General features: G+C 40.9%; 5 protein-coding genes across 8 annotated transcripts; 1 reads left to right on the top strand and 4 right to left on the bottom strand.

Moving 5' to 3' along the window:
- Window positions 1-541: 541 nt before the first annotated feature.
- On the bottom strand, window positions 542-2,903 carry LOC307214750 (olfactory receptor-like protein COR4). Its single transcript, XM_079973723.1, is given in 3 exon segments — window positions 542-1,018; window positions 1,021-1,565; window positions 2,578-2,903. Coding segments are annotated over 2 exon segments (945 nt in total). The 5' UTR covers window positions 1,556-1,565; window positions 2,578-2,903; the 3' UTR covers window positions 542-608.
- Window positions 2,904-4,611: 1,708 nt separating this feature from the next.
- On the top strand, window positions 4,612-23,290 carry LOC307214697 (olfactory receptor 5AS1-like). Of its 4 annotated transcripts, none has more exons than XM_079973596.1 (4): window positions 5,126-5,260; window positions 8,009-8,070; window positions 16,856-16,985; window positions 22,944-23,290. In XM_079973596.1, the coding sequence occupies exons 1-4, from the start codon at window positions 5,179-5,181 to the stop codon at window positions 22,964-22,966; spliced, it is 297 nt and encodes a 98-aa protein (XP_079829722.1). In that variant the 5' UTR covers window positions 5,126-5,178; the 3' UTR covers window positions 22,967-23,290. The 4 variants fall into 4 exon arrangements, with proteins under 4 accessions (XP_079829720.1, XP_079829721.1, XP_079829722.1 ...); XM_079973597.1 differs by lacking the exon at window positions 22,944-23,290 and adding an exon at window positions 17,124-17,197; XM_079973594.1 differs by lacking the exons at window positions 5,126-5,260; window positions 16,856-16,985; window positions 22,944-23,290 and adding exons at window positions 4,612-4,725; window positions 9,353-11,119.
- Window positions 14,466-15,425, bottom strand: LOC307222058 (olfactory receptor 5AS1-like; the record flags this gene model as incomplete). Its single annotated transcript, XM_079987097.1, has 1 exon — window positions 14,466-15,425. One exon carries the CDS (start codon window positions 15,423-15,425, stop codon window positions 14,466-14,468), a length of 960 nt encoding a protein of 319 aa, XP_079843223.1.
- Window positions 19,895-20,839, bottom strand: LOC307214801 (olfactory receptor 5F1-like; the record flags this gene model as incomplete). The annotated part of the gene is made up of 1 exon (XM_079973816.1): window positions 19,895-20,839. One exon carries the CDS (start codon window positions 20,837-20,839, stop codon window positions 19,895-19,897), a length of 945 nt encoding a protein of 314 aa, XP_079829942.1.
- Window positions 23,291-24,057: 767 nt separating the features above from the next.
- LOC307214818 (olfactory receptor 5F1-like) lies at window positions 24,058-25,002 on the bottom strand (the record flags this gene model as incomplete). The annotated part of the gene is made up of 1 exon (XM_079973841.1): window positions 24,058-25,002. One exon carries the CDS (start codon window positions 25,000-25,002, stop codon window positions 24,058-24,060), a length of 945 nt encoding a protein of 314 aa, XP_079829967.1.
- Between the last annotated feature and the right edge of the window lie 1,200 nt (window positions 25,003-26,202).

The raw sequence follows: 26,202 nt of genomic DNA, 5'->3' as shown, positions 1-26,202 counted from the left end.
CCAGTGAAACTCTGTGCTTCACAGGAGGGGCAGTGGAGAGAGCCAGCAGATTTGCTTCTCTCCCCCCCCCCCCGATATCTAGAGTTGCAAGTGGAGAACCTCCATCTTCCATCCCCGGGTGGCAGCCTTCAAGGTTCAGCCTCCACCACTTCTTCTCTCTGCTCCTCTTCCATTTGGGACTGCCAAACCATGCTAGATCCTGATGAAACTGAGAGGCCTATGACAGACTGAACAGAGAAGGAAAGCACAGTGTATGCATTTAACATATCCAGGGAATTCTGAAATACACACCTTCTCAATTCCCTCATCTCCTGACAATTAGCATTTAATTCGTTCTTTGTAGGGTAATGCTGGACCTGAAGCTCCATGTCCCTTGATGTCCATAGACAGGAAGGTTTAAGGTATATGTGGTGGGCTGGAAAAAGATGCAGTTGCTAGGATATTCTGGAAAAAGATGCAGTTTGCTAGGATATTCTACTGGTATAGATCACCAAAATACATTTGGAAATGTTCCAGTATGTTCAGTTGATATAAGGCCATGCCTTAAGATTTTATTGGCATATAGGTGGCCCAGTCCACCTATACTTGGTAACTCTTAAAAGAGATATTTATTGAAATACCACTTTTCTCTGAATCACTTTTCTTAGAGCACATTTTACATCCTTGTTCCTCAGACTGTAGATCAAAGGATTCAACACAGGTATTATCACTGTGTAAAACACAGAGGCTACTTTGTCTGTGTCAAGAAAGTAGCTGGAGCTGGGTTTGAAGTACATGAAAAGAATGGTCCCATGGTATATGGCCACTGCTGTGAGATGGGAGGCACATGTGGAGAAAGCTTTAAGCCTCCCCTCAGCAGAGCGAATCCTGACTACAGCTATAATAATGAATACATAAGAGATTATAATGACCAGCAAGGTGCTCATTTCAAACAGGCTACCAAAAATGAATACCAGCATCTCATTGATGTAGATATCATTACAGGCCAGTTTCAGAAGGGGCGTGAGATCACAAAAAAGTGATTGATGATATTGGAACCACAGAAGGACAGTCTCAACAAGCCACCTGTGTGAATCAGAGAGTTCACAATACCCAAGAGGTAGGATCCTGCTATCAGACCTGCACAAAGTTTCTTGGTCATCACAGAAGCATAGAGCAGAGGGTTGCAGATAGCCACATACCGGTCATACGCCATGGCTGCCAGAAGAAAAAACTCAGTAGTGGCAAAGATTGCAAAGAAACAATATTGTGAAATGCAGGCAGCATAAGTGATGCTTTTGTTTTCTACTAAAAAATTCACCAGCATATTAGGTGTGATGGTGGTGGAATAACAGGCATCTAGGAAGGACAGGCTGCTGAGAAAAAAATACATTGGGGTGTGCAGTTGAGGATCTATGCCAATCAATATAATCATCCCAAGATTCCCCACCAGTGTGGCAATATAGATTATTAAAAAGACCACGAAGAGTGGAGGACACAGCTCCAGATTTTCTGTTAGTCCAAAGAGATTGAAGCTGGTTGCCATGGTGTAATTTTCTTTAGCCATTGGATTCATTCACACTTTCCTGTTAGGAAAAACAAAGCAAGATTTCTTTATTAGATATGGGACACCATGGCATTTTAACCTCTTTTTGTCTCCTTTTCTCTAAGCTCAGTAGTTGAACTGTGTGAGCTACAATTGTGTGGCTGGGAATCATAGAATCATAGAATCATAGAGTTGGAAGAGACCACAAGGGCCATCGAGTCCAACTCCCTGCCAAGCAGGAGGTCCTCTTTGATGGACCTTTATTAACTGGAGACTTTTTAAAAAGTGAAATCTGGTGGAGGGTTTGTAATCTGGTTTTGCCATTGCACCCATCAATCACCTGGACAGACTGTAAATTCCACAAAATTAATTATTGCAGCTAAAGTGAGCCATTAACGCCCTTAGACCTCTTGGCTACTTCACAGTCCTGCTTCAATTAGATGGAATCACAACTGAAATAAAATGGAATTTGGCAAGAGCAGTGGTCTCTATATGCTTGCTCAGAACTGAGTTTAGGTTACCATGTACAGATTTCACCACATTAGAAGTACATAAAATGTCAAACTGGAAAAAGCAGAATGATACCATGTCCTCTGTGGGCTGCTGGGGAAAGTTCCATGTCATGCCAATTCCCAGTACCCTCAAATGATACAACTCTGACACCATTCTAGCTCATAACAATTTACTGTTTTAAGTTACAATAGTGAGCCTGGTGGAATCTGCACACATTTAAAAAAAAAACAAAAACGCAGTGAAAATGCTTTTTAAAAAAACGTTTTGAAAAATACATTGAATTTGTCATAGCTCACTCTCACCATCTAGTGTCATATTTGTATATTGCACATTACAACACACTTAAAACATTTTATTTGCAGCTGTATAGCTGGGTCCCCTACCCCCAGTTTCCATAGTCCTCTAGGACTGGAGTGTTAGAGCCACCTTAAATGTTGGGCTACCCATTCCCTTATCTTCTAGTTCAACACTCCCTGCCTCTGAATTTGACACTGCTCTGGAAGGTGAAGTTCTCTCCACTGTTGACTATGGACCCTTACCACACTGGCATCAGCTGCACTACTCCTCTTTTGATGCTCCCAGACTCTCCTCTTTTCTTTCCCCACAGCTCTTCATCCCATTTCCATTCCTCAAGATCTTCTACCTAACTCTTCCCTTTGAGCATTATTCTTTCTCTTAGACAAGTGCATCATGGACCTGGATCACTCTCCCTGACTGAACCTCACTTCTATGTCTCCTCACATTTACATAAGTAGATATGTCAAAGTTACTTCTAGTCTGAACAATGTTGCCCTTTTCCCAGATCACTCCAGTGAATGTTAGGAACATTCTCTTAAGTTTTCAAAATTGGAACAGTAGAATAAAAGAACCACACATTCTTTCCCCACATCTGGCTGGAACCACCCTCCTAACCACAAGAGAAATGGAAAGTTAATTCATGGCTATAGGTTTATTAATTGTTTGGCTTTTATATTCAATAAAACTACTAATGACATCACAAAACTACTGATGGCATCACAAAACTACTAATGACACCACAAAACAAATTTATTCATCTTTATTTGGAAAATATGAATCTTGGATTAAATATAACAGACCTTATTCTGGTTACAGATAGGTAGCCGTGTTGGTCTGCCATAGTCAAGACAAAATAAAAAAATTCCTTCCAGTAGCACCTTAAAGACCAACTAAGTTAGTTCTAGGTATGAGCTTTCTAGGTATCTGAAGAAGTGTGCATGCACACGAAAGCTCATACCTAGAACTAACTTAGTTGGTCTTTAAGGTGCTACTGGAAGGAATTTTTTTAGTTTGTCTAGACCTTATTCTGGAGTGCACAAATCAGACTATTTCTGGTATATCAGTCTATTTCAGGGAACCTGCCAGCATCACCCAAAGTCAGGAACGTTATGAGCTGCCATATGAGATGGGTAAACAGATCCATGAGACTCAAGGCAGCCCTCAAATGACCAGAACAATTGCTGTTATATGACTGGGGTTGGGGGCGGATTCATTCTCTGGGACATGGACCAGATTGCACAACTTAAGACACATGGACCATGAACACAGAGCTTCTCCTATGTTGTTGTTGCATCTCCCATTTTAGAACTCAAAGGCAGCCAACAAAACCAGGTTTATTGATCCTCTGATGCGTCACCACATTTTCCTAGTGAGTTTGACAGGCCCAAAACAGACCTGAGATATTGTAATGATTTTCTTTATGCTTTTCAGACATTTGATAAACAAAGTGAAGAGGCAACCACGAATAAGTATTTAGCAAGCTAGGAAAAGAGAAAAGTCAAGACACAGCTTTGGTGCTCAGGATGCCTCTGAATCCAGTGCTGCGCTGTTGGGAAGGATAAGCCCCTCCAGAGATGCAAATGCTGTGAGCTCTCCATAAAACTCTGGTGTAAATATGTGTGTAAAAACCATACTTCAAAAAGACCCTAGCCTCTGTTGTGCCTCATTTCCTCCAAAGAAACACAAACACTGGTGAAGTGTCAGGAACCCTGGAATCTCTCACTACTGCTTGACAGAGATTGGGGTGGCTTGATTCAATAGTTCTACTCTGAATACAACTAATGCTGGATACAACCCTGGAAGGGGTGGAGAACCCCGAGCCCACAAGTCTTTATACTTTGATCATGTAAATCACCCTGTGATCTTTGGATGAAGCGTGGTATAAAAAAATTAATGAATAATAGTAATAAGTCAAGTGCAGAGTCAATTAACAATGGTCCCAGGGTATGATTGGGAAAGCACATGGAGCCATTTGGTAAAGCTGAGCAGGTCTGGATCTGGTCAGTACCTGGACAGGTGACCTCCACAAACCGCATTTATGCCAAATAGAAATGTAAGAAAATAGTCACAAATAATTGAATAAAGTGCAAAGTAAATGGGATGTCATTGGTAGGGCTGTTGGGGCTTTTGGCTGGCTGGAATGACTCCTCAAACTCTCATAATGCCAATTGCTTGCCTGAAAGGAAAATGGAGAGTTGTATGGCAAGGTGTGTAGAAGTTTACTACACAGAGTAAAGAATCACATCCACTGCTCTGCATACTTTTGCCTCTGTTTCCACCCACCACAGGCATATGGCTTCCAGAAGCTTGTCAGTGAGGGAATGTGGCCTTCAGATTGAAAAAAGATTTCCCATCCCTGTTTTATGTGAGCAGGAATTCTGAATACACAGGTAAGGCAATAAGTTTCAAGAGACCATTGTGATGAATATAAGATCTGGACCCCAGCATGCAATACTGAATGACCTATTCAAAGGGACCGTATATGGTATCTCTCTCCCTCTCGCCAACCAACTTGACAACCAAAATGACAGGTATTATTTCCCTTTTAACAAAATGAGGTGCTCAGGTTGTTCCATCAAAATGGGTTCTTTACTCATCTTCATGTCAGGCAACAAATTTATGTACTTTTAAAGAAAGTATTGTGTTTTTGTTTTTTGAAGTTTGCTAAATTTTCCTACCAAATGTTAGTCAAAATACTATGAACTTTGCTTAACTTTTCAAGGCCACTTTTCTGCATGTCATTAATCTACCCCCCAGGAGATGCAAAGGGCATTTTAATTTTCCCAACAGGTCTTGTCTTGAAAGACAGAGATACGAGTTTATCTCTCTTTCAAAGCCGCATTATGTTGGATGGAAGGAAACCATCAACTCTGTCTTACATATCCTCAGGAACAGAGAATGGCTGTCATCCTTCTTATCTAACAGGTATGACCATTTCTCCAATGTAAATGGGAAAAGGGGCTGGTGATGAGTTGTTCAGAGAAATTAGAAGCTTTGAGTGAAGCACTTGTGCCAAAGTTTGAGAAAGTGATATTCTCCTTTGGAATATTTCAAAACAGTACTGTTGCTTTCTTAAAGTATCTTTTGAAGCTCTTCTACTAATGCAAAATATACTTTCTTTCTTTTTTTTTACTTTCTTTTTATTCAAAATTATAGCAAGACATATTATCCAAAAACATATCATCCTTGTTCCCCCCCCCATTTTTCCTCCCTCCCCCTCCCCCCCAAAAAACCCACCCACCCCCACCCCCCGACTTCCCTCAATTCCAGTCTTTGGTTTCTCTAAGAATGCTGTTTTCTGTATGTTACAAAGTTGTATAGATCCTCAAACTATTTAGCTGATTATTATCAATAAAAAGTTTGTGAATGTTTATTCAAAATCTGCCAAGGAGTCCAGTTTGCTTTGTTGCGTCTTCAGATACTTTGTAAAGGGTTCCCATTCATCCTTAAAGTCACAGTTATCCTTGTCCCGTAGCTTATATGTCAGTTTTGCCAGTTCTGCGTAGTCCATAATTTTTTCTTGTAATGCAAAATATACTTTCAATAAGACTGAAGGCTTGATTGGTAGATATATCAACTAAAGTTTGTTAGTTGATTGAGTGAAGATTGGTAACTTGAATTAGCAAGAGCCAAATGCGGCAGAGGAGCCAAGAGGTTATTAGGGGGGCTAATTTAGTTGCTACGAGCTTCTATAAAAGGGAATCAATAAAAGTTAAGGAAAACTTTTTATTCTTACATTAAATTCAAGTTACATTGCACAATCTACCTGTTGGACATGCCTGCTGTAAAACACTCCCCAACAGAGATTGTGCAGGCATCCTTCCTTTTGACTTTTCAGATGTCTCTTAAAGACCTTTCTATGCCAACAGGCCTATGAAGTTGTTTAGAATTTTATTTAGTAGACAATCATTATAATAATTGCTCTGTATTACCTTTAATGGTTTTTATGTTTTTATATTGCACCATACTGTCCTGATATTTTATGAGATGGTGGTATATAAATACATCACTTAATAAATAAGAGTAAGAATAAGAATAAAGAATCATGAGGTATGGATAACATTACATTATTTTAATGAAACTGAGTAATTGGTTAAAGAGCTAAAATTATATTAAATTCATTGATAATCCTATATTAAAATTATGCTTACCTATATTTAAAATTAAATAAAAGGCAGACAAGGTTTTAAAAAGCATTTAGGCACCCTTTAATCATGATTATCGTGCCTCTCCCCCCTCTGCTCTGTCATTGCTATACATTTATATATTGTGATAGTATTATATCCCCTAATGTTGAAGTAGTGAGTGCCTCATCATTTACCATACAGCACTTTTAATTTGCACAGTGTTTCATAATCTTACAATGAGCACAGACACTTTATGGAATAGATTACTCCTCCCACTTTTCAGAGGCAGTGTGTTTTCCAGTGCTAAAGATGGAGCACGAGTCTCTTAATCTCAGGGCTGCGGGCTTGAGCCCCACATTGGGCAAAAGATTCCTGCATTGCAAGGGGTTGGTCTAGATGACCCTCACGGTCCCTTCCAACTCGACAGTTCTATGATGCAAGTTCTCATAGAATTAGCAATATAATTAGCAATATAATTAGGGTCACCATATTTCAAATGGTGAAAATCCAGGCCATAGTTCCAACCTGATCTGACAGGTTTGGTGTGAATTCTTATGAGAGCATTGCATGGGTTTGTTGTTGTCGTTTAGTCGTTTAGTCGTGTCCGACTCTTCGTGACCCCATGGACCAGAGCATGCCAGGCACTTCTGTCTTCCACTGTCTCCCACAGTTTGGTCAGACTCATGTTTGCATGGGTTAATTATCCCTAAACCCTGCACTTTCCCTCTGTAAGCTGCTATGTGAAGTAAAAATGCTAATCTGCATTTTTAGTAGACACTGAAGGATATGTGCCTCCTGGTACTGAATTCATGCTCCTCACAGTGCAGATGGCAATGGAAGCAAAAGCCTGTCACAGGGCAGAAACTAGCATGGAAAAGGCCAGAGGGAGCACCTTAGTCATATTATTTTCTCTGATAATATACTTGAAGCATTATCCCCAAGTTTCTTCAGATGCTGAAGTGTTAAAACATTTTGCTCAGGCTTTTAAATGTATACACCTACCCACCCACCAATATGGTTAGAGCCCGTTATGACTGAATTCCCGTTTTTATAATATTCTTTTACTGGTTCTATGCTGTAGCTTTGTTTTTATGTATTCATTGTTTTATTGTATTTTGAAATAATAGGCAGCTCAGAAATGTTTTCAAATAAATAAATAAATAAGATTTTATACCCCCTTTCCACTGAAGTACACAAGGCAGCTTACCTAAAATCAGCACAGTACCAAAATACAACCCCAAAGCAAAACGACATATTTTCCCTATGTACCCCTCAGCTAAGTTATTGAAACTCTTCACAACGAACTCCTCACAGAAACTCCTCACAATAAAGCTGATTTACCTTCAAGTTTTTACACAGTGGCTGGATGCGGGGGTCGTCCCTTATGAAGCAGTCTCTGTAGCTACGGTGGAGCAGGTGAACAGGGAATCAAACAGAAACGGCTCTCTCGATTGGTTAACCTGGATTTTTTTAAAAAAGGTGATCTTGTGTATACATTCTTGGACTGTTACATGTACAAAATGCTAAAACTTTCTCTTTCTTGCAGATACCCCCCAAATTTATCACCCCTCCTTACAGTTTTCTAGTGATAGTTATCATCTTGTGGAAGTAAGTACTGTACATATCAACATGATTTGTTTTATCATAATAATTTGTTAGCAGCTTTTGGGGGCAGGGAGGGATTATTTAAGAAACCAGAAGACAGATCAGCCTGCAATCCTAATTCTGTTTACTTTGGAGTGAGCCCCACTGAAATAAGTAGGACTTCCTTTTAAATATACACGGTTAAGATTGTGCTGTAAAGCTCTCTTTGTTCTGAGTTTTTTTAAAAAATGAAGTATTATATGTGCATAATTGTGCTTATATACTGAGAGAAAGAAAGAGCAAAGAAGGGAGCAGGGAAGTACCATAGTATTAAAAATATTTTAAATGCACACATACCGGTATATACGGGTTACAGACGCTTCAGGTTACAGACTCCGCTAACCCAGAAATAGTACCTCGGGTTAAGAACTTTGCTTCAGGATGAGAACAGAGATTGTGCAGCGGCGGCACAGCAGCAGCAGGAGGCCCCATTAGCTAAAGTGGTGCCTCGGGTTAAGAACAGTTTCAGGTTAAGAACGGACCTCCAGAACGAATTAAGTTCTTAACCCGAGGTACCACTGTACACACACACCTCTGTCCCCATTAGTTTTTCACTGATTAAATATTTGTATAAGCTACTGTTTTATTGTTTTCAAGCTGTGACTGTGTAAATATCTTCCTGCTGGTTTATAGTTTAAAGCAGAGGTGGATAACTGGCCGGCCCCATAGGTTGCTGGCCTCCTAACACTCATCAACCCCAGTCAGTCAGTTGTCAGGCATGATGGGAGTTGTAGTACAGCAGCATCTGGAGGACCACAGCTTCCTCAACTCTATTCTACTGACTGGTGTTCTTTATTCTGAAAGTTTTATTCTGTTTTAATTCAAGTTTTAAAACTAATATATTGCATTATGGAGCATTGCATTGTTGTGTTTTATAGTTATATTCCTGTTCACCATCTTGAGTGCAAGTAATGCAGAAAGGTTGTGTGTGTGTGTGTGTGTGTGTGTATCATAGGACATTAATGGCAGACATTGCAGTTGCATTAGGCACATGGAGACTGATCTCCCTTTTGCCTTCGGCAGGCAGGTTTTTCAGGATTTGTAAAGTTACTGATTCTCAATTTATTCACATATCCAAACACTATATGCACAAGTTGGATATATTCATATTATGCCAAATAGAGCCACTCATTTATATTACCCTTATGACAACACTTGTGAAGGTTTTCAGCTGGATAAATGGTGATTATGCAAAGCAGCGTTTCAAAATGGATGGGTAGTTAAGCACATTCACCTTCTCTTTCAGATACAGGTAACAGACGAAATCTGAGGGGAAACCTGCTCTTAGAGCAACTTCTCTGCTGTCTCCCTACTCGGATCGGCAAGTGCTGCTTACGCATATATGAATATGAAAACAGAAGCAATGGTCAAGGGGAATCAGACAACAGTGACTGAATTCATTCTCCTTGGTTTCACAGATCATCAAGAGACACAGGTAGTCCTCTTTGTGCTCTTCCTGGCCATCTATGTGGCCACCCTGGTGGGGAACATCGGCATCATGACGTTAATCTGGATCAGTCCCTCTCTGCACAGTCCGATGTACTTTTTTCTCAACAATCTGGCCTTCCTAGACCTCAGTTACTCCTCTGCCATTACTCCCAAGATGCTGGCCAGTTTCTTAACAGGAAGGAAAACTATTTCGCTTGCAGGATGCATTGCGCAAATGTATCTGTTTGCTTCCTTTGCAGATGCGGAATGCCTCCTGCTGGCTGCCATGGCGTACGACCGCTACATGGCCATTTGTAACCCGCTGCTTTATCCGGTTCTCATGTCACGCAAGGTTTGTGTCTGGCTAGTAGCTGGCTCCTATCTCACAGGCGGCATGAGCTCATTTATGCACACTTACTTTACATTCCGCCTCTCCTTCTGCAATTCCAATGTCATCAATCATTTCTTCTGTGACATCCCTCCTCTGTTGGCCCTCTCCTGCTCCAACACCCACTTCAATGAAATCCTGCTCTTTGCCCTTTGTGGATTCATCCAAACAAGCACTTTCGTGTTCATCCTTATCTCTTATGCCTGCATCCTTTGCACCATCCTAAGGATCCACTCAGCAGAAGGCCGCCACAAAGCCTTTTCCACCTGCACGTCCCACTTGACGGCTGTCACTTTGTACTATGGTACTCTTCTTTTCACATACTTGCGCCCAAGCTCCAGCTATGCTCTGGACACAGACAAAATAATCTCAGTGTTTTACACTGTGATTTTCCCCATGTTGAACCCATTGATCTACAGCTTGAGAAATGAAGAGGTGAAGGATACCCTCGGCAAAATATTGCAAAGGAAAGTGATGGTACTCAGAGGTCGATAGCAAGATTTCCATTTATTATTGGCGGCATAAACATCACCACTTGCCATACAGATTTGAATCTATGGCTCCACAACAACAGAATGCTACACCCCTTACATTACTTGTGGTTGTATTATATTTAAGGTTGCCACACATCCAGAATTTCCCGGACATATCTGGAATACTACATTCGGAAGCAGTGTCTGGGTAGGAATCGCAAAAATATTTAGGAAAATCCAGACGTATGGCAACCCATGTCAACAATATTGTTTTTGGCTATTTCCCTTAAAAATAGCTCAAAAAAACTTCAAAAAGGTTTGCCCAACAAATTTGGCTAAAACTCAAAAAAGCTAAGCAACTTTGGCAAAGGAAGAAGAAGAAGCTCAGCAACTTTTCTGGCTGGATTTTCACCATTTGAAATATAGTGACCCTAATTATATTGCTTCAATTCAGTTCCGCAGGTGATCATTACTTCATTTAAAACCATTTGCTTAACCAGCGATATTTAGATGTTTAATGGCTGTGTGGGACATAGCAGCTTTCTAATGGAAAAGTTGGAGAACATTACATCTTTTGGAAGAGGTGATGAAGACATTTTCAAATAGATACACTGTGAGTCATATGATTTGTGGATCACGGTCATAAAGTTTCTCTCAGTTATAAAAACAATGTAAATGCTCTGGATAAGAGTTCCTATAAACAATTTATTGGGACAGTATAAAATAGTATTTTCACTGGAGCTTTATTAAGAAATTGCTCTCTTCATGCTCAGAAGCATCTTACTGAAAACACAATACTGGAATAGATGGACCTGTAGTTTGTACTGCCAGTGATCACCTTCTAGACCTGGAGACACATTTCTAATCATTTTCTGAATTGCCATGAGTGCATCATGATTATATGTCGCACACAGTTAGGAATGGGCCTAATGTTTCCCAGTGGACAATTCAGTGTAAAAGGGGGTGTTTCAGGGGGTTGAGAGATCCCCATATGAATATATTTAGGGTAGGCCCTTATGCATCATCAAAGAGGTGGGCAAAAGAGGGCACATATTTGCATAAAATTAGCATCGGGTAATGCACACAGATAGAAATAAATAAATTACTATAATTTAAATAGAAATATGTCTCGCCATAGTGAGAAGGAATGTGACCTGTGTGCCTTCTCAATCTGTTGTGGTTCAGGTGTTGTTGATGAGGAGTTTCAAGGCTTCCTCACCCTCTCCCGCCTTGTGTTCTTTAAGCTGGACTTGACAGCTTTAAACAGTGGACTGTCCTCTGTAAAAGTAGGACACACAACCACCCTAGTCATATTTGCCACCCCCAACAGGTGTTACTTGGGCATTATTTTTGTTCCCCTTTAAAATTGCCCTTTGCAATCCTAGTAATGGTGATGTTGCTGCCCAGCCAATCAGATTTGGTTATTTGAGGGCAAGCAAGTAAAGGTCTGAATTAGTTTGCTTTGCTTTTGGTGACATCGTCACATAGCCAGATCAGAGTGGCATTGCCGCTGTTACTGGTGGGAGATGGGCACTTTGATGAAAAGTGCCACAGTAAAGCTGCAGCCATTTTCAGTAGCAGTAGCCACCAGTTATAGTGTTGCCATTGGAACAGGGAGCACCGAGCTAAGGACTGCCTCCTCAGTGAGTGGGGCCTGCCTAAATTGCTGGGACTTCTCTCTGTAATGGCCTCAGGAGAAAAGGGGCCCTGATCACAAACGGTGAGTGGGATTTTTGCCAGGGGAGGAAACCACATACACCCCCATTATAACCCAGCCTTAAGGTAAAGGTAAAGAGACCCCTGACCATTAGGTCCAGTCATGACCGACTCTAGAGTTGCGGCGCTCATCTCGCTTTATTGGCCGAGGGAGCCGGCGTACAGCTTCTGGATTATGTGGCGAGCATGACTAAGCTGCTTCTGGTGAACCAGAGCAGTGCACGGAAACACCGTTTACCTTCCCGCCGGAGCAGTACCTATTTATCTACTTGCACTTTGACATGCTTTCGAATTGCTAGGTTGGCAGGAGCTGGGACCAAGCAACGGGAGCTCACCCCGTTGCGGGGATTCAAACCGCTGACCTTCTGATCGGCAAGTCCTAGGCTCTGTGGTTTAACCCACAGTGCCACCCACGTCCCTAACCCAGTCTTAGATAATGAATTATTTGAAGGGTGGTTGTGAGTGCTCACAGAAAAGGACAAGAAGCCCAATTCATTTAATTTGTGTTTCAGTGCCTGAGCCTGGTCTTCACTAATCTCCACCTGCTGTGTGTGTGTAACTCCCCCCCCCAAAGGATACAGTGTGCATCTCCAGACATGCAGTGAACATGTACCTGGAAGCATAGGTGCCAACTCCCTGGAGCCCTGGGTGCCTGAGCACCCACAAGATTCCCCATGAAGGGGCCGGGCACCCACAAATTTCAGTGCCAGGGGCATGTACACTGCATGGCACCCACAGCCCCGGCGACCCATGGTCACGAGGCCAAGCTGGCACTCCTGCCTAGAAGCCATAGTTATTATTTCATTTTAGCATGTGTTTATGGAAATGGACATCTCTACTTGACATTGTATGATTTTGCCATAGTAAATACCAGCAAATCTGTTCTGCAACCAAAAGCATGAACTGGCCCTTTCATGTTGTATTCCTGCGCACAAAGAGTAGGGAAGGGGGAGAAATTTTATTCAGTTCTCCTTTAAAGAGGGAATCTAACTAAACTGCACTTTCTGAAACAACATAAGGAGCAAAACACAGACATCCTTCAGAATTTACAATTCTGAAAATTTTGCAATGCAGTTCCCCAGGCAAGTAATATCTCTCTCTCTCTCTCTCTCTCTCTCTCTCTCTGTGTGTGTGTGTGTGTGTGTATGTGTGTGTGTGTGTGTGTGTGGTGAGGTATGCATGAAACTGCATATACTGGTGAAAAGCATACAAATGTGCATTATATTAAGGGAAATTGCTTTGCAACTATGTGTGTATTCGAATAAATTCACACTAAAATGCTGATGAATTTTCATGAGGACTTTAAAAACTAATTCACATTAAAAAAAAACCTTCTACATCAATTTGTAAGTGTGGAGAAATGAACTCCAGATTGGAAAAATGAGAAACTGAAATCAGCAAATTTGCCCATCATCACATGGGTGTAAGCTCAGTTGGAAACTGCATGGCTGACCCATGAGGAAACATGTATAGGATTGTTCTCTCAGTGAAGCAATGCTGTTTTTTTTTGCTGTTGATGTTCAGGCTCACTGGTTGAATTGGCTCATTTCTGCTACCTGGTTTTCTGCCAATTTCTATCTCATGCTTCGACTTACTCACTGGGAAGAGAGAGTGAAAGATGGCACCAAGAAGCAATGAAGAAACACTCCTTTTCTCTTGAGTCAGTACTATTCTGTACTAGGGGATCCTCAGATTCTACTTCTTTCTCACATTACATCAGCCCTTTAACAAGCACAAATCAAATTTCATGCCAAAAAGAAAAGAAAGAAGGAGGATGAGATGAATAATGGAGGATGTGGGGGAAAGAGTCAAGTAATTCTTTCCCTATTAAATATGCAGGAATACGGTACAGAGAAACACCAATTATCAATGAATAGGTTTTTAAATGTTTCCACATTTATGTAATGTGGTTTCAGGGTTGGGGGTGCTTCCTTCTCCCTGTTCAGAACCCCTCCCCCTGCAGTGTCAGATGAACAAAGATATCACTGAGAAAATGACATTCTTCCATTCAGAATAGGAATCATGGAAAGATGCTATATATCCTAAGTCAGACAATTGGTCAATCTAGCACAATATTTTTTTACTCTGACTGGCAGCTGCTCTCCAGTATTTCAGATGGGGATCTCTCCTAGCCCCACCTGGGATCTTCTGCATGCAAAGCAGATGCTCTACCAGTGAGCCACATCAAAACAACATAGTACATTAGAACCAAACCATGTAGAAGTGTGGCTTCTTCATACTCAGGTGTCTCTGACCAGGTTTATATATTCTTCTAGACCACTCCTTTACAAGTCTATCTATACACAAAGTAGATAACAAATGGACTAAGAAGAGCTTGTGTCCCCTTTTCATCACTAACAGCAGCACACATTTCTCTCCAATGTTCTCTTCAAGGCGTCCTTCACCTCTTTGTTCCTCAGGCAGTAGATCAAGGGGTTCACCATGGGAAACACCACTGTGTAAAACACTGAGATTATTTTGTCTGTGTCCATGGCATAGCTGGAACTAGGACGTAGATACATGAATAAGAGGGTGCCATAGAAAAGGGCAACAGCTGTCAAATGGGAGGTGCATGTGGAAAAGGCTTTGTGGCGGCCATCGGTTGAGGGGATCCTCAAGATGGAGCAAAGGATGCAGGCATAAGAGATGATGATGAGCACAAATGTGCTCATTTGGATGAATCCACACAGGGCAAAGAGTAGGATTTCATTGAAGTGGGTGTTGGAGCAGGAGAGGGCCAACAGAGGAGGGATGTCACAGAAGAAATGGTTGATGACGTTGGAACTGCAGAAGGAGAGACGGAAGGTAAGACAAGTGTGCACCAGTGAGGTCATGCTGCCTGTGAGATAGGAGCCAACTACCAGACATATGCACACTTTGCGTGACATGAAAAGTGGATAGAGGAGTGGGTTACAAATGGCCATGTAGCGGTCATACGCCATGGCAGCCAGCAGGAGGCATTCTGCATCGGCAAAGGCAGCAAACAGATACATTTGCACAATGCATCCTGTGAATGAAATGCTCTTCCTCTCTGCTATGAAGTTGGCCAGCATCTTGGGAGTAATGGTGGAGGAATAACTGAGGTCCAGGAAGGACAGATTGTTTAGGAAAAAGTACATTGGACTGTGCAGAGAGGGACTGATCCAGATTAATGTGATGATGCCAAAGTTCCCCACCAAGGTGGCCAGATAGATGGCCAGGAAGAGCACAAAGAGAATGGTCTTGATCTCCTGACGATCCGTGAAACCAAGGAGAATGAACTCTGTCACTGCCGTGAAATTCCCCTTGGCCATTTCCTCCCGTTTTTGTTTCATTGCATCTGGATCTATGGTAGGTGAATCAAGAAGAATGAGCTGTGGGGACAATGAAATGGTTTTAGACAGTAGTTTCCTCTGCCTCTCTCTTGAAACTAGAATAAGGAGAGTAAATATTCTCAAAAGCTGCCTTGTATATTTTATAGGGAGGTGTGCGATATATGGCAAAATTAAATAAACAAACAACAACAAATATATAAATAAATATTATCCTTGTGAGAACATATTGGGTGTGGTTGCAGTTGCTTGAAGGAGCGGTGTGGGAGGGCTCTTTGCAGAGAACAGTCTTCTTTTTGAAAGATGTCCTCTATTTGAAGGGCTACCTGGTTCTCAGCCAGGCTATCACATGACGGCTCCTGAGGCTGCCTCACCAGTAGTGGCTGGTGAGGAGGGGCAGTGCCCATGCTCCTGGCCTCCTGTCAGCAGAGCTGCTACTACTTACTGGGAGTCTGAGGCAATGAGGGGGTTAATGCTGTGCAAGTGCACTGGTGGAGCCACTATTAGTTTAGTAACTTGGGCCACAGCTTAATTGGGCATTTCACGAAGGAGATCTACAGAACTCTGATTGTGGTGTAAACTATTGCTAGAGTGTGTAAAAGTACCTTAAATGGTTAATTTGTAAATGCTATGGCTCAAGTGTGATTAGAAACCTCACTTGCTGACCTGAATTTGCCTTCTCTCTTTGATGATAAAGGACACTTTGCACGTGCTCAGAGCTACTGTATCTTCCTTATTGCCATGCATTTCTCAGAGTTGAGCCTTGGCATTAAAATATTTTACAGGGCTTCAACCTCATGAAATTAATCTGAAATTAAGCCAAAAATGCCACTGCATAATAGTCAACATGCTTAGAAATAAGTTGTCTTTCTGTGTGTTTATTGACTGCTCAGAACAACTTGCTGCCAATAGACATCTGTTTATAGAACTTCATTCTGTATAACCACTTGCTTATTTTTTAAAAAAAATACCCAACGTAGTATATGCAAAAGCAGTAAAATGCAAAAGCAGTACAAACAGAACACCTAAGTGCCCTCATAACATTATTGGAAAGAATAGGTCACTTATAATATTGTGTAGTTTCTTTTCACCCTATGCAAATTATAAGAAAACAAGTTTTCTTACTTTTGGAGGTTGTGCTCTCCTGACATTTTTAAAGGAAAGCAATAATTTGATGAATTAACGCAATTTGAGCTCAGAAAACCATGTAGAAGAAAATACAGTAAGGTGCCTTTGTGAAGCGTTTATGAAGAATAGTTACAAGCAGGAATCTTTGAAGTGTCTGCATCAAGGAAGACAGCAATTCACCACTGTGTTGCAGCTGCTAAGATAGCAAAAATTACCATATTCAGGTCAAATTCTCCTTAAATGGTTCTCATTTGTGGCAACTTACCTGTGAAGCACGTAATGGATTATGCATTGTCTCATTGCAGGAACTGTTGCTTTTGAAGGTTTGCGTTAATCATCATGCTGTTGAGACCAAGTCCCTGGAGAACTTGATGGAAGCTGGGGAAGGGTCCAGGAGGAAAGGGACTGTTGCATATCCAAACCAAAGAGTTACAGGTATATCACAATACTGCAGGGGTAAAACATGAATCCATGAAGGTTGGTGTCCTAAGTTTTTAGGATGGAAACACCAGTGCTCATATTAACCAGTGGCTCAGAAAGCTTTTGAAATGCTTTCCCCTGTTTCCACTACAGGAAAACAGCCCTAAATGGCTCAGGCGCCAAATACCTGAAAGACCTTCCCTAAAGACCCTCTCAGGTGCTGAGATCAGCAGAGATCTTGGTAGTTCCTCTGCTCTCAGAATCTCAGGTGGCGGCGGCATTCTCTGTGGCAGCCTTTTAATTTTATTGGGGTTTTTTATTTGTTTAGTTTGTATTTCTGTTAGCCGCCCTAAGCCCGGCTTCAGCTGGGGAGGGCAGGATATAAAGAAAAATTTATTATTATATTATTATTAATTTGTGGAACTCCCTCCTCACAGAGGTGTGTCTGGCACCTTCATTATACAATTTCTGGAGAGTGCTGAAGACGTACTTTGTTACTCTGGCCTTTGAAACTTGTGGTGTATGTTTTCAGGACCCACCTTATTTTTATGATTGTCATTTTTTTAATGATGTTGTGCTTTAATGTGATAACCCACCCTGGAAGCTTAGGATGAAAGGTGCGAAATAAATAAATAAATAAATAAATAAATAAATAAATAAATAAAATGTGGACTTCGGATATGTGAATGTGACACAGGTATCTTGGCCCTACTGTCCAGCATTCACCAAGTGAAGTTTGCTTCTGACCTAGATTGGAGTGGTGGTAGATGTTCCTCACTGCAAGGGTGATGGAACACATTGGGTAGCTCACCCCCAGAGACTGATGGAACCTGTTGGATTCCTGAATGCTCTGCCAGGCTTTCCAGTGGAGAAAGCTGTTGATCATGGTCTCGCTGTGGAATGGGAAGATGAGACAGCTGGTTGATAGAGTCACTGCTAAATGTCCACTCCAGCATTGTGGAACCCAAGTGACTCCGGGGTATTCTGGTGAGCTACAGGCTATGAAACAAGCCAGATGAAGACTAGAGTACAAATGATGCAATTCATATTTTGAAGTCAACCCAACACTGGTTAGTACACAGAATCATGTCTCCCATGAGACATGATTCATCCAGCCCAAAGATGACAAACGGATGGTAGTTTAATTCTTTATTGACAAAGCACACACAGTAGGTAGGTGCACTAAACACACCCGCTTCTGGTGCCTAAGTAGCTTGCATCCTCTCCTCAGACTTGTGCTCCAAGCTGGACCATTGGAGCAATAGCACGGCCATGCCTCTGCCCAAACTTATGTACCATCATCTGATGGCGCGCACACAAGCAACCTGCGACTTCTCCTACACAGAAGTTGCCGCTGTGCCTGCTTCTTCAAGCCCTTTGTGGTCCTGGAAGACAGCAAGGAAGGGACGGAAGGCAACCAGCCCCCTTCCTTTGGCAAGTGGTCAAGAGAGGAACTGCAGGCATTTTGAATGTCATGCATTATCTAGATCATTCTAATCTGGGTCCACACCTGGCCATGAGATGGAGCCAGTCTTGGCTGCTCTGATGGATGACCATTACCAAGAGTGGGACATGGGAAGTTCAAGCTTTCTCCTGCATCTCTGTCAATCTGTGACCTTGGATTCCTCCATCTTGGGCTGGCTCTGTGGGATTGGAATTAAAGGCACTGTGTCCTTGTTCTTGTTCTACCTACTGTACATGGTCATGTCCAGTAGCATTGGGGAAGTGCTTTTCAGCACCCTGGCAATTATGCTTTGGAGTGCTGCTGAAGCACTGTTGTATACCCAGTGTGTGTGTATGTGGATCTAGCCTTGAAGACATAGCAAATATTTCTAGAAGATTACAGATTCACTTAAATGGAAGTTAAGTACTTAAGTACCCCATGTCACCAGACTAGAATACTTGAAAATATATAAAAGGTAATCCATATCAGTGGGTAACTTACAGAGAATTGCTGTATTTTACAGGGGATTACAATACCATCAGTTACATGAAATGTTTAAATTAGATAATAAAAAATGTTTTTCACACCAAAGCTCACAATTCGAAAAAGAATTTCTACAAAACAAAGAGAAACTTTTGTACAAAATATGTAATTTGTTATTAGACTGGGAAACAAAAGACGGGTGTGTTAAAGCACACTGGGCGATAGATATAGGACAAAACATAGATTTTAACCTCTGGGGGAAACTGAAAAAGTGATTTGAAGTTTACAGCATGTTATTATTTGAAGGAGAACTACTTGAAAATGATTTAAAGATAGTATCTAACTCTGAGTAGGCTTGCGAAAATGTATAAGGCTGAATCAGATAAGTGCTAGAGATGCAAAGATGTGGAGGGAACATTCTTTCATATGAGGTGGATTTGTAAAAGGGTAAATGATCCATAATAAACAGAGTCTTTTCTGTTGGGGGTAACTCAGACTGAAATTCCCAAGTATCAAAAAAGGTTATTTATGTATACTACTACTGCGGCCTGTGTTTTGTTAGCCCCAAAATGGAAAACGAGCGAGGTCTCAACCAAAGAATGGCAACTTAAACTGACAGAATATAAGCAGCTTGGATACTTAACATACAGAACAAGAGAACAAGAAGAACACGTGTTTAGAGAATATTGGAAAACATTTATTGAATATATGGGAAATAATTGTGTACAGCTGAAAATGTTGGCAGCATTAAGATAAATTCAACAGTATAAATAGTTGTGATGGATGCAATAATCGAATACTGAATGGTATAGTTTTTGTAAAATATGCAGGGATTTATGATATGTAATGAACCATGGAAAGGGAAGAAGGAAAGTCATTGATATTTTAAGCATGTAAAAATGAGTATTTTAATTGTAAACCAGAAAATTTAATAAAAATTATATACAAAAAATTAAAAGCTCATCCATATGACTTGAAAACCTTTTAAAGTAGCAAGCTATAGTAAGTGAGAAGATGCGCTTTTACCTGTTACTCTCTTCATTGCCTCCTTTACCTCCTTGTTCCTCAGACTGTAGATTAAGGGGTTGAGCATTGGGATGACAAAGGCATAAAATAGAGAGGCCGTTTTATTCTGATCCCCTGAATAGTTGGAACTGGGCTGTAAATATGTAAATAGGCCAGTTCCATAGAATATGATCACAGCAATCAGATGGGAGATGCAGGTGGAAAAGGCTTTCTTGCGGCCCTTGGCTGACTTTATCCGGAGCACCGTGAAAAGGATGTACAAGTAAGAACTCAGGATTATCAAGAGAGAACCCAATATATTGATTCCAGCACAAATGAAAACTAGTATTTCAGCTATGGATGTATCAGAACATGAGAGCTTGAGTAGTGGGGGGATCTCACAAAAGAAATGGTTGATTTCATTAGACTGGCAAAAAGACAAAGTACCTACCAAAGTGGTATGAATGATTGAGTTCAAGAAGCCGGCTGTGAATGCTCCCCCAGCCATCTTGACACATCGGGTGTGTGACATGATTGATGTGTACAACAAAGGGTTGCAGATGGCCACATAGCGGTCATAAGCCATCAGCCCAAAAAGCATGCATTCTGTACTTACCAGAGCAACAAAGATATACAGTTGGATGAAGCATCCCAGGAAAGAAATGGTTCTCCTCTCTGATAGTAAAGTTCTTAAGGCTTTGGGGGTGATGTTGGAAGAATAGCAAAAATCTAAGAAAGCCAGATTACTGAGGAAAAAGTACATGGGGGTGTGCAGCTGAGAGTCCATTCTGATCAGCAAAATCATCCCTAGGTTGCCCACCACAGTGATAACATAGATCAGCAGCAACAATGTGAAGATGGGAATCTTCAGTTCTGGTACATCTGCAAGTCCCACAAAGATAAATTCAGACACAACACTTGTATTTTCTGTAGACATTTTTGTAGCTGATTTATTCCTGCTATTTTTATTTCGAATGAAGATGGATCTTTATATGATTTCAGCTGGGGGAGAGAATGGATTCAGCTGGGAAGAGCGAATGATATACCTCCAGTAGTCATAACCAAAAAAGTCTGGTTGTACTAAGTAATGCATTTCTTGGGTTGTCAATGTGTACAGACAGCTTGTGTGCCTTAGGTTGTAGAGCATAATTTTTCTTTTTCTTCTCAATCTGCAAATAAAAAATAAAGTAAGCCTTTTCTGTCTGGATTTTCACTGTTTGAAAAATGGCAACCCTATGTCAGAGATCTCCACTGTACATGAGCACAGATGCAGAAATTCCCAACTTTCTTGTTATAATAATAATAATAATAATAATTTATTATTTATACCCCGCCCATCTGGCTGAGTTTCCCCAGCCACTCTGGGCGGCTCCCAATCAGTGTTAAAAACAATACAGCATTACATATTAAAAACTTCCCTGAACAGGGCTGCCTTAAGATGTCTTCTGAATGTCAGGTAATTCTTTATCTCTTTGACATCTGTTTATTCACTGATTAGAAATGGAGTTTCTTGTTGAACTGAATGCAATTGTATTTCCTCAGGGTCGTTTTTTTTTAAAGCCTCAGTAAATTATATGTAATTAGTTACACATTTATTACGTATGTGCTGTGCTACTACACTAATAGATAATACCTCCATCATTCATGGATGAACAACAGTTACTATGGGGGGATGATGGTTTTGTGATTGGCCTTTACCTGCGTCCCTAATGTTAAATAGAGAGATAGGGGGCAGGTCTGGATAAGATAATGAGTCTGTGCATGACACAAGTATGTGTCGATTGCTGAGGGACTGCAGTTATCATCAACGTGGATTTTGGGGGTCCTGTCTGGATAATGCCCTTAGACCCTTCCAATTATTGGGCTCCTGTACCCAGTAAGGGTTGAAATCCAACAGAGGAGATTGCTGAACTAGTCAGAGAAGTTTCCTTGTAATAGAATGGCTTTAGCTGACTCCTTAAATATCCTCTTCGGCATCCAAAATGAATGAGCTAGGCTAGCACTAGGTGATGGTGCCTTCCAGACTAATAGGCGGGCCTTTCATCCACTTGTGCTCACCTAGCTGCTAGAGAGGAAAACAATAATCTGGTGGGTGTGAACTGAGCTGGAAGCAGGCTGGAAGCTGGAGAAACAGAGACATGCTGGAACTGTGCTATATCCAAAGTTGGGACTGATAGAGAAACAAGATCTGGTGGGGTGTTAATGCTGTGAGCCCCTCCATCTTATGCTCAGATTATATACTGTATGTGTCTAAATGAAACGAGATATCTTAAATGCACCACAGTCTTTGCTGAGCTTCATTCCAAGGAAAACGAAACCTGAAAAAGTGCTGGAACCTCTAAAATCTCCCACCACTTGGAAATTGGGGCTGACTGGAACAGTATTAACATTTCTTTGGAGAATGATTCCATCTGATACCTGCACTGAAGTCTGCCCATTTCACATATATACACTATTCACTCTCCTTTCCCTCCCCCCACATCTCACATTCTAACTACCCAAATGTCCCATTCACACATCAAGCAGTACTTACCTATCCCTAAAAATACACAACCCATTCTCTCATGCACATAACCTTTCATATATATGCGTGTGTGTGCTGCACACAGAGAAAGTACACACACACACACACACACACACACACACACACACACAAAGCCACCATTCGTTCTAGTCAGAAGCACTGTAAAAGGGCAATAATGATAGAACACATGTAACTTGATGGGATCAGAAACTACCTACCTGTATGACTACAAAGAAAGTCACCTGACATTGGAAGTGCCCCACCACCAACCTTCAGAAGTGTTTTCTTTCTGTGACTCAGTGATTCACCTACCATGTACCTTTAAGTCCTCAATAAAGGAATCATCCTAGTAAGCAAAGAGTGTGTGACTGATTTCATTCAGGGTCATGTCTACCCCATCTGCTGAGGTTAACAAAAGAACTATATCTTTCTGCCACTGTGCCTTAAATTCCTTTTGCAAGTATACATATGGGAACAAACATTTTTATACTAATTAGAGCATACATTTTTTTATCAGGGAATTTAATCTCCAAGGAATAAGAAAAATCCAGAGACTCAGAAGTTTTCATTTCCATATTATTGGACCAGCTAAAAGGTAGACCATTAACAGACACAACTTTTTTAATTGAGCTTGCAAGCAACACAGACCACATTTCCAAGGCAAGGATGAACTCAGCTCAGCTACCTCTCCACATAGTATAAACTCTTTCCATATCCCTTTAGCCCTGCAGATAAATGCTTGTACTACCACGTGAGGTATGAAACCAACCACCCTAGTTCTTTAGATTCTTTCAGAAATGTATATTCTATCCTTCTGTACAGCCAGCTGAGAAAAGTCTGTGTACTTCCTCCAAGATCATTAAAATGGCCAACCAAGATAGCTCCTGTCCTTTCTTGATTACATTTCAATTGATTTTCTTCCAAAACTATGAAAAGTTTAGAATTTGCAGTGCCTTGCCAGGATTGAATCGTGGAAGCAATAAGTAAGAGCTGGGTGGCATCAGCACTGTGATGACATCCCACCCCCAAACTACAGGTGACTTCTTCAGGTAGATGTCAAAAGCATGGGAGACAAGATACAACCATACAGTGCCTACCTGTCAATGGTCACATTTTAGGGAAACAGTACCCAGCACCATCTTGTATTTCAAGAAGTAGCATAACCACACAGAACAATGTTTTTTTCTTCTTCCCCAAAACCTTCTTACCCTTATGGTTGAGAAGGATTCTACACTGGGTGTGGATGAAGGAAATCAGAGTCCAAGAAATCTGGAGGACCCCAGGTTTCCCACCCATTTTAATCAATTTGGGAACACATGCATTCAGCTCTACCATCATTTTTGCATTGCTTCTTTCTTGCAAATTTTGAGGGCCTCTTTTTGGGGTGTTTTCTAATAACTCAATGCTCATTGTATCAGGGTGAATACTTGACTATCAACTCCAAATACAATGGGGATCCATATGTTCTTTAAAATGTTTAAAAATATGGCAAAGAACATAGACAGTTCTGTTGCATTACAGATATGTTTAAATGAAGAACATGCTTAAGTACTTTACATAACAAGGTTAGAGGACTTGAATAAAATCTAACATGCAATCTAATTAATTCGACAGTCTGTTGATATAGTATTTTATAGTAAATGTGAAAATGCATTCTTATCCATCACTCTCTTCATTGCCTCCTTCACCTCCTTGTTCCTCAGACTGTAAATTAAGGGGTTGAGCATTGGGATGACAAAGGAATAGAACATTGACACAACTTTATTCTGATCCTCTGAATAGTTGGAACTAGGTTGTAAGTAAATATATATAGTAGTTCCATAGAATATGATCACAGCAATCAGGTGGGAGATGCAGGTGGAAAAGGCTTTCTTGCGGCCCTTGGCTGACTTCATCTGGAGCACCGTGAAAAGGATGTACAGGTAAGAACTCAGGATTATCAAGAGAGAGCCTAACATATTGATTCCAGCACACATGAAAACTAGTGTTTCAGCTATGGATGTATCAGAACATGAGAGCTTGAGTAGTGGGGGGATCTCACAAAAGAAATGGTTGATTTCATCAGACTGGCAAAAAGACAAAGTACCTACCAAAGTGGTATGAATGATTGAGTTCAAGAAGCCGGCTGTGAATGCTCCGCCAGCCATCTTGACGCATCGGGTGTGTGACATGATTGATGTGTACAACAAAGGGTTGCAGATGGCCACATAGCGGTCATAAGCCATTAGCCCAAAAAGCATGAACTCTGTACTTGCCAGAGCAACAAAGAAATACAGTTGGATTATGCAACCCAGGAAAGAAATGGTTCTCCTCTCTGATAGGAAATTGCTTAAGGCTTTGGGGGTGATGTTGGAAGAATAGCAAAAATCTAAGAAAGCCAGATTACTGAGGAAAAAGTACATGGGAGTGTGCAGCTGAGAGTCCATTCTGATCAGCAAAATCATCCCTAGGTTGCCCACCACAGTGATAACATAGATCAGCAGCAACAATGTGAAGATGGGAATCTTCAGTTCTGGTACATCTACAAGTCCCACAAAAATAAATTCAGACACAACACTTGTATTTTCTGTAGACATTTTTTGTAGCTGATTTATTCCTGCTATTTTTTGTTTCGAATGAACATGGATCTTCATATCATTTCAGTTGGAGGAGAGGATGGATTCAGCTGGGAAGAGCAAATGATAGACCTTCAGTAGTTATAACCAAAAAAGTCAGGCTGTACTAAGTAAAGGGCATTTCTTGGGTGGTCGATATGTACCGACTGCTTGTGTGCCTTAGGTTGTAGAGCATGATTTTGCTTTTTCTTCTCAATCTGCAGATATAAAATAAAATAAGCCTTATCTTAACATCTAGGGATATTACAAACAATACTTCTATAATTTAACAAATATCATTTTGCAACGTTCCATTCCTTAAACAAGGTTTTTTTTCTTCAATTTTCTGGAAAATCATCCATTATCTTTAAGATTTACAGTAATATTTTGCTGTATGTATTTGCATCTGCTTTCTTTTCATTTTCAGGTTTGAGAATTTAAGATGCAATTCTCATATATATATATATATATATATATATATATATATAATTATATATATATATAATTATTTGAAGCTGTTATCCTAGGCTTACTTACCTGGGACTAAGCCACATTGCATTCAGCTGGAAATACTTCAGGGTAGACTTGTATGGGCTTTTGTTCTTAATAACTTAATAACTAAATAAGACATACAGAGCTATATATTTTAGTGCTTTAGCCTATAGTTGTCACCTTGTTCTAGGAATGACTATGCAGGCATACCAGGGGGCTGCCACTTGCACATCTTCTACTCGAGGGAGAACTCTTATTTTTGTGTCTGGTTTAAAGACAGCGCTGCCATTAGACAGAGTAAGGCAGCCATGAAAAGTAAAGTGGGAAACAGCCGCTAAGCATCAGGGAGCTCTGCGTATCCAGTGAGGGTTAGAATCTAACCGAGGAGATAGCTGATCTAGTCAGAGAAGTTTCCTTGTATTAGAATGGCTTTAGCTGACCCCTTAAGTGTCTTCTTCGGCATCCAAAACGAATGAGCTAGGCTACCACTAGGTGACGGTGCCTTCCAGACTAATAGGGGGGCCTTTCATTCACTTGTGCTCACCTAGCTGCTAGAGAGGAAAACAATAGTCTGGTGGGTGAGTGTGAACTGAGCTGGAAGCAGGCTGGAAGATGGAGAAACAGAGACATGCTGGAACTGTGCTATATCCAAAGTTGGGACTGATAGAGAAACAAGATCTGGTGGGGTGT

The sequence above is a fragment of the Podarcis cretensis genome (assembly GCF_951804945.1).
Source record: "Podarcis cretensis genome assembly, chromosome: 1".
Lineage (NCBI taxonomy): Eukaryota > Metazoa > Chordata > Lepidosauria > Squamata > Lacertidae > Podarcis > Podarcis cretensis.
This window is presented reverse-complemented; position numbering and strand designations above follow the sequence as displayed.

Bases quoted from the DNA above. Each gene is read 5' to 3' on its own strand.
- LOC307214697 (XM_079973594.1), top strand. From the start codon at position 9,449: ATGAATATGAAAACAGAAGCAATGGTCAAGGGGAATCAGACAACAGTG.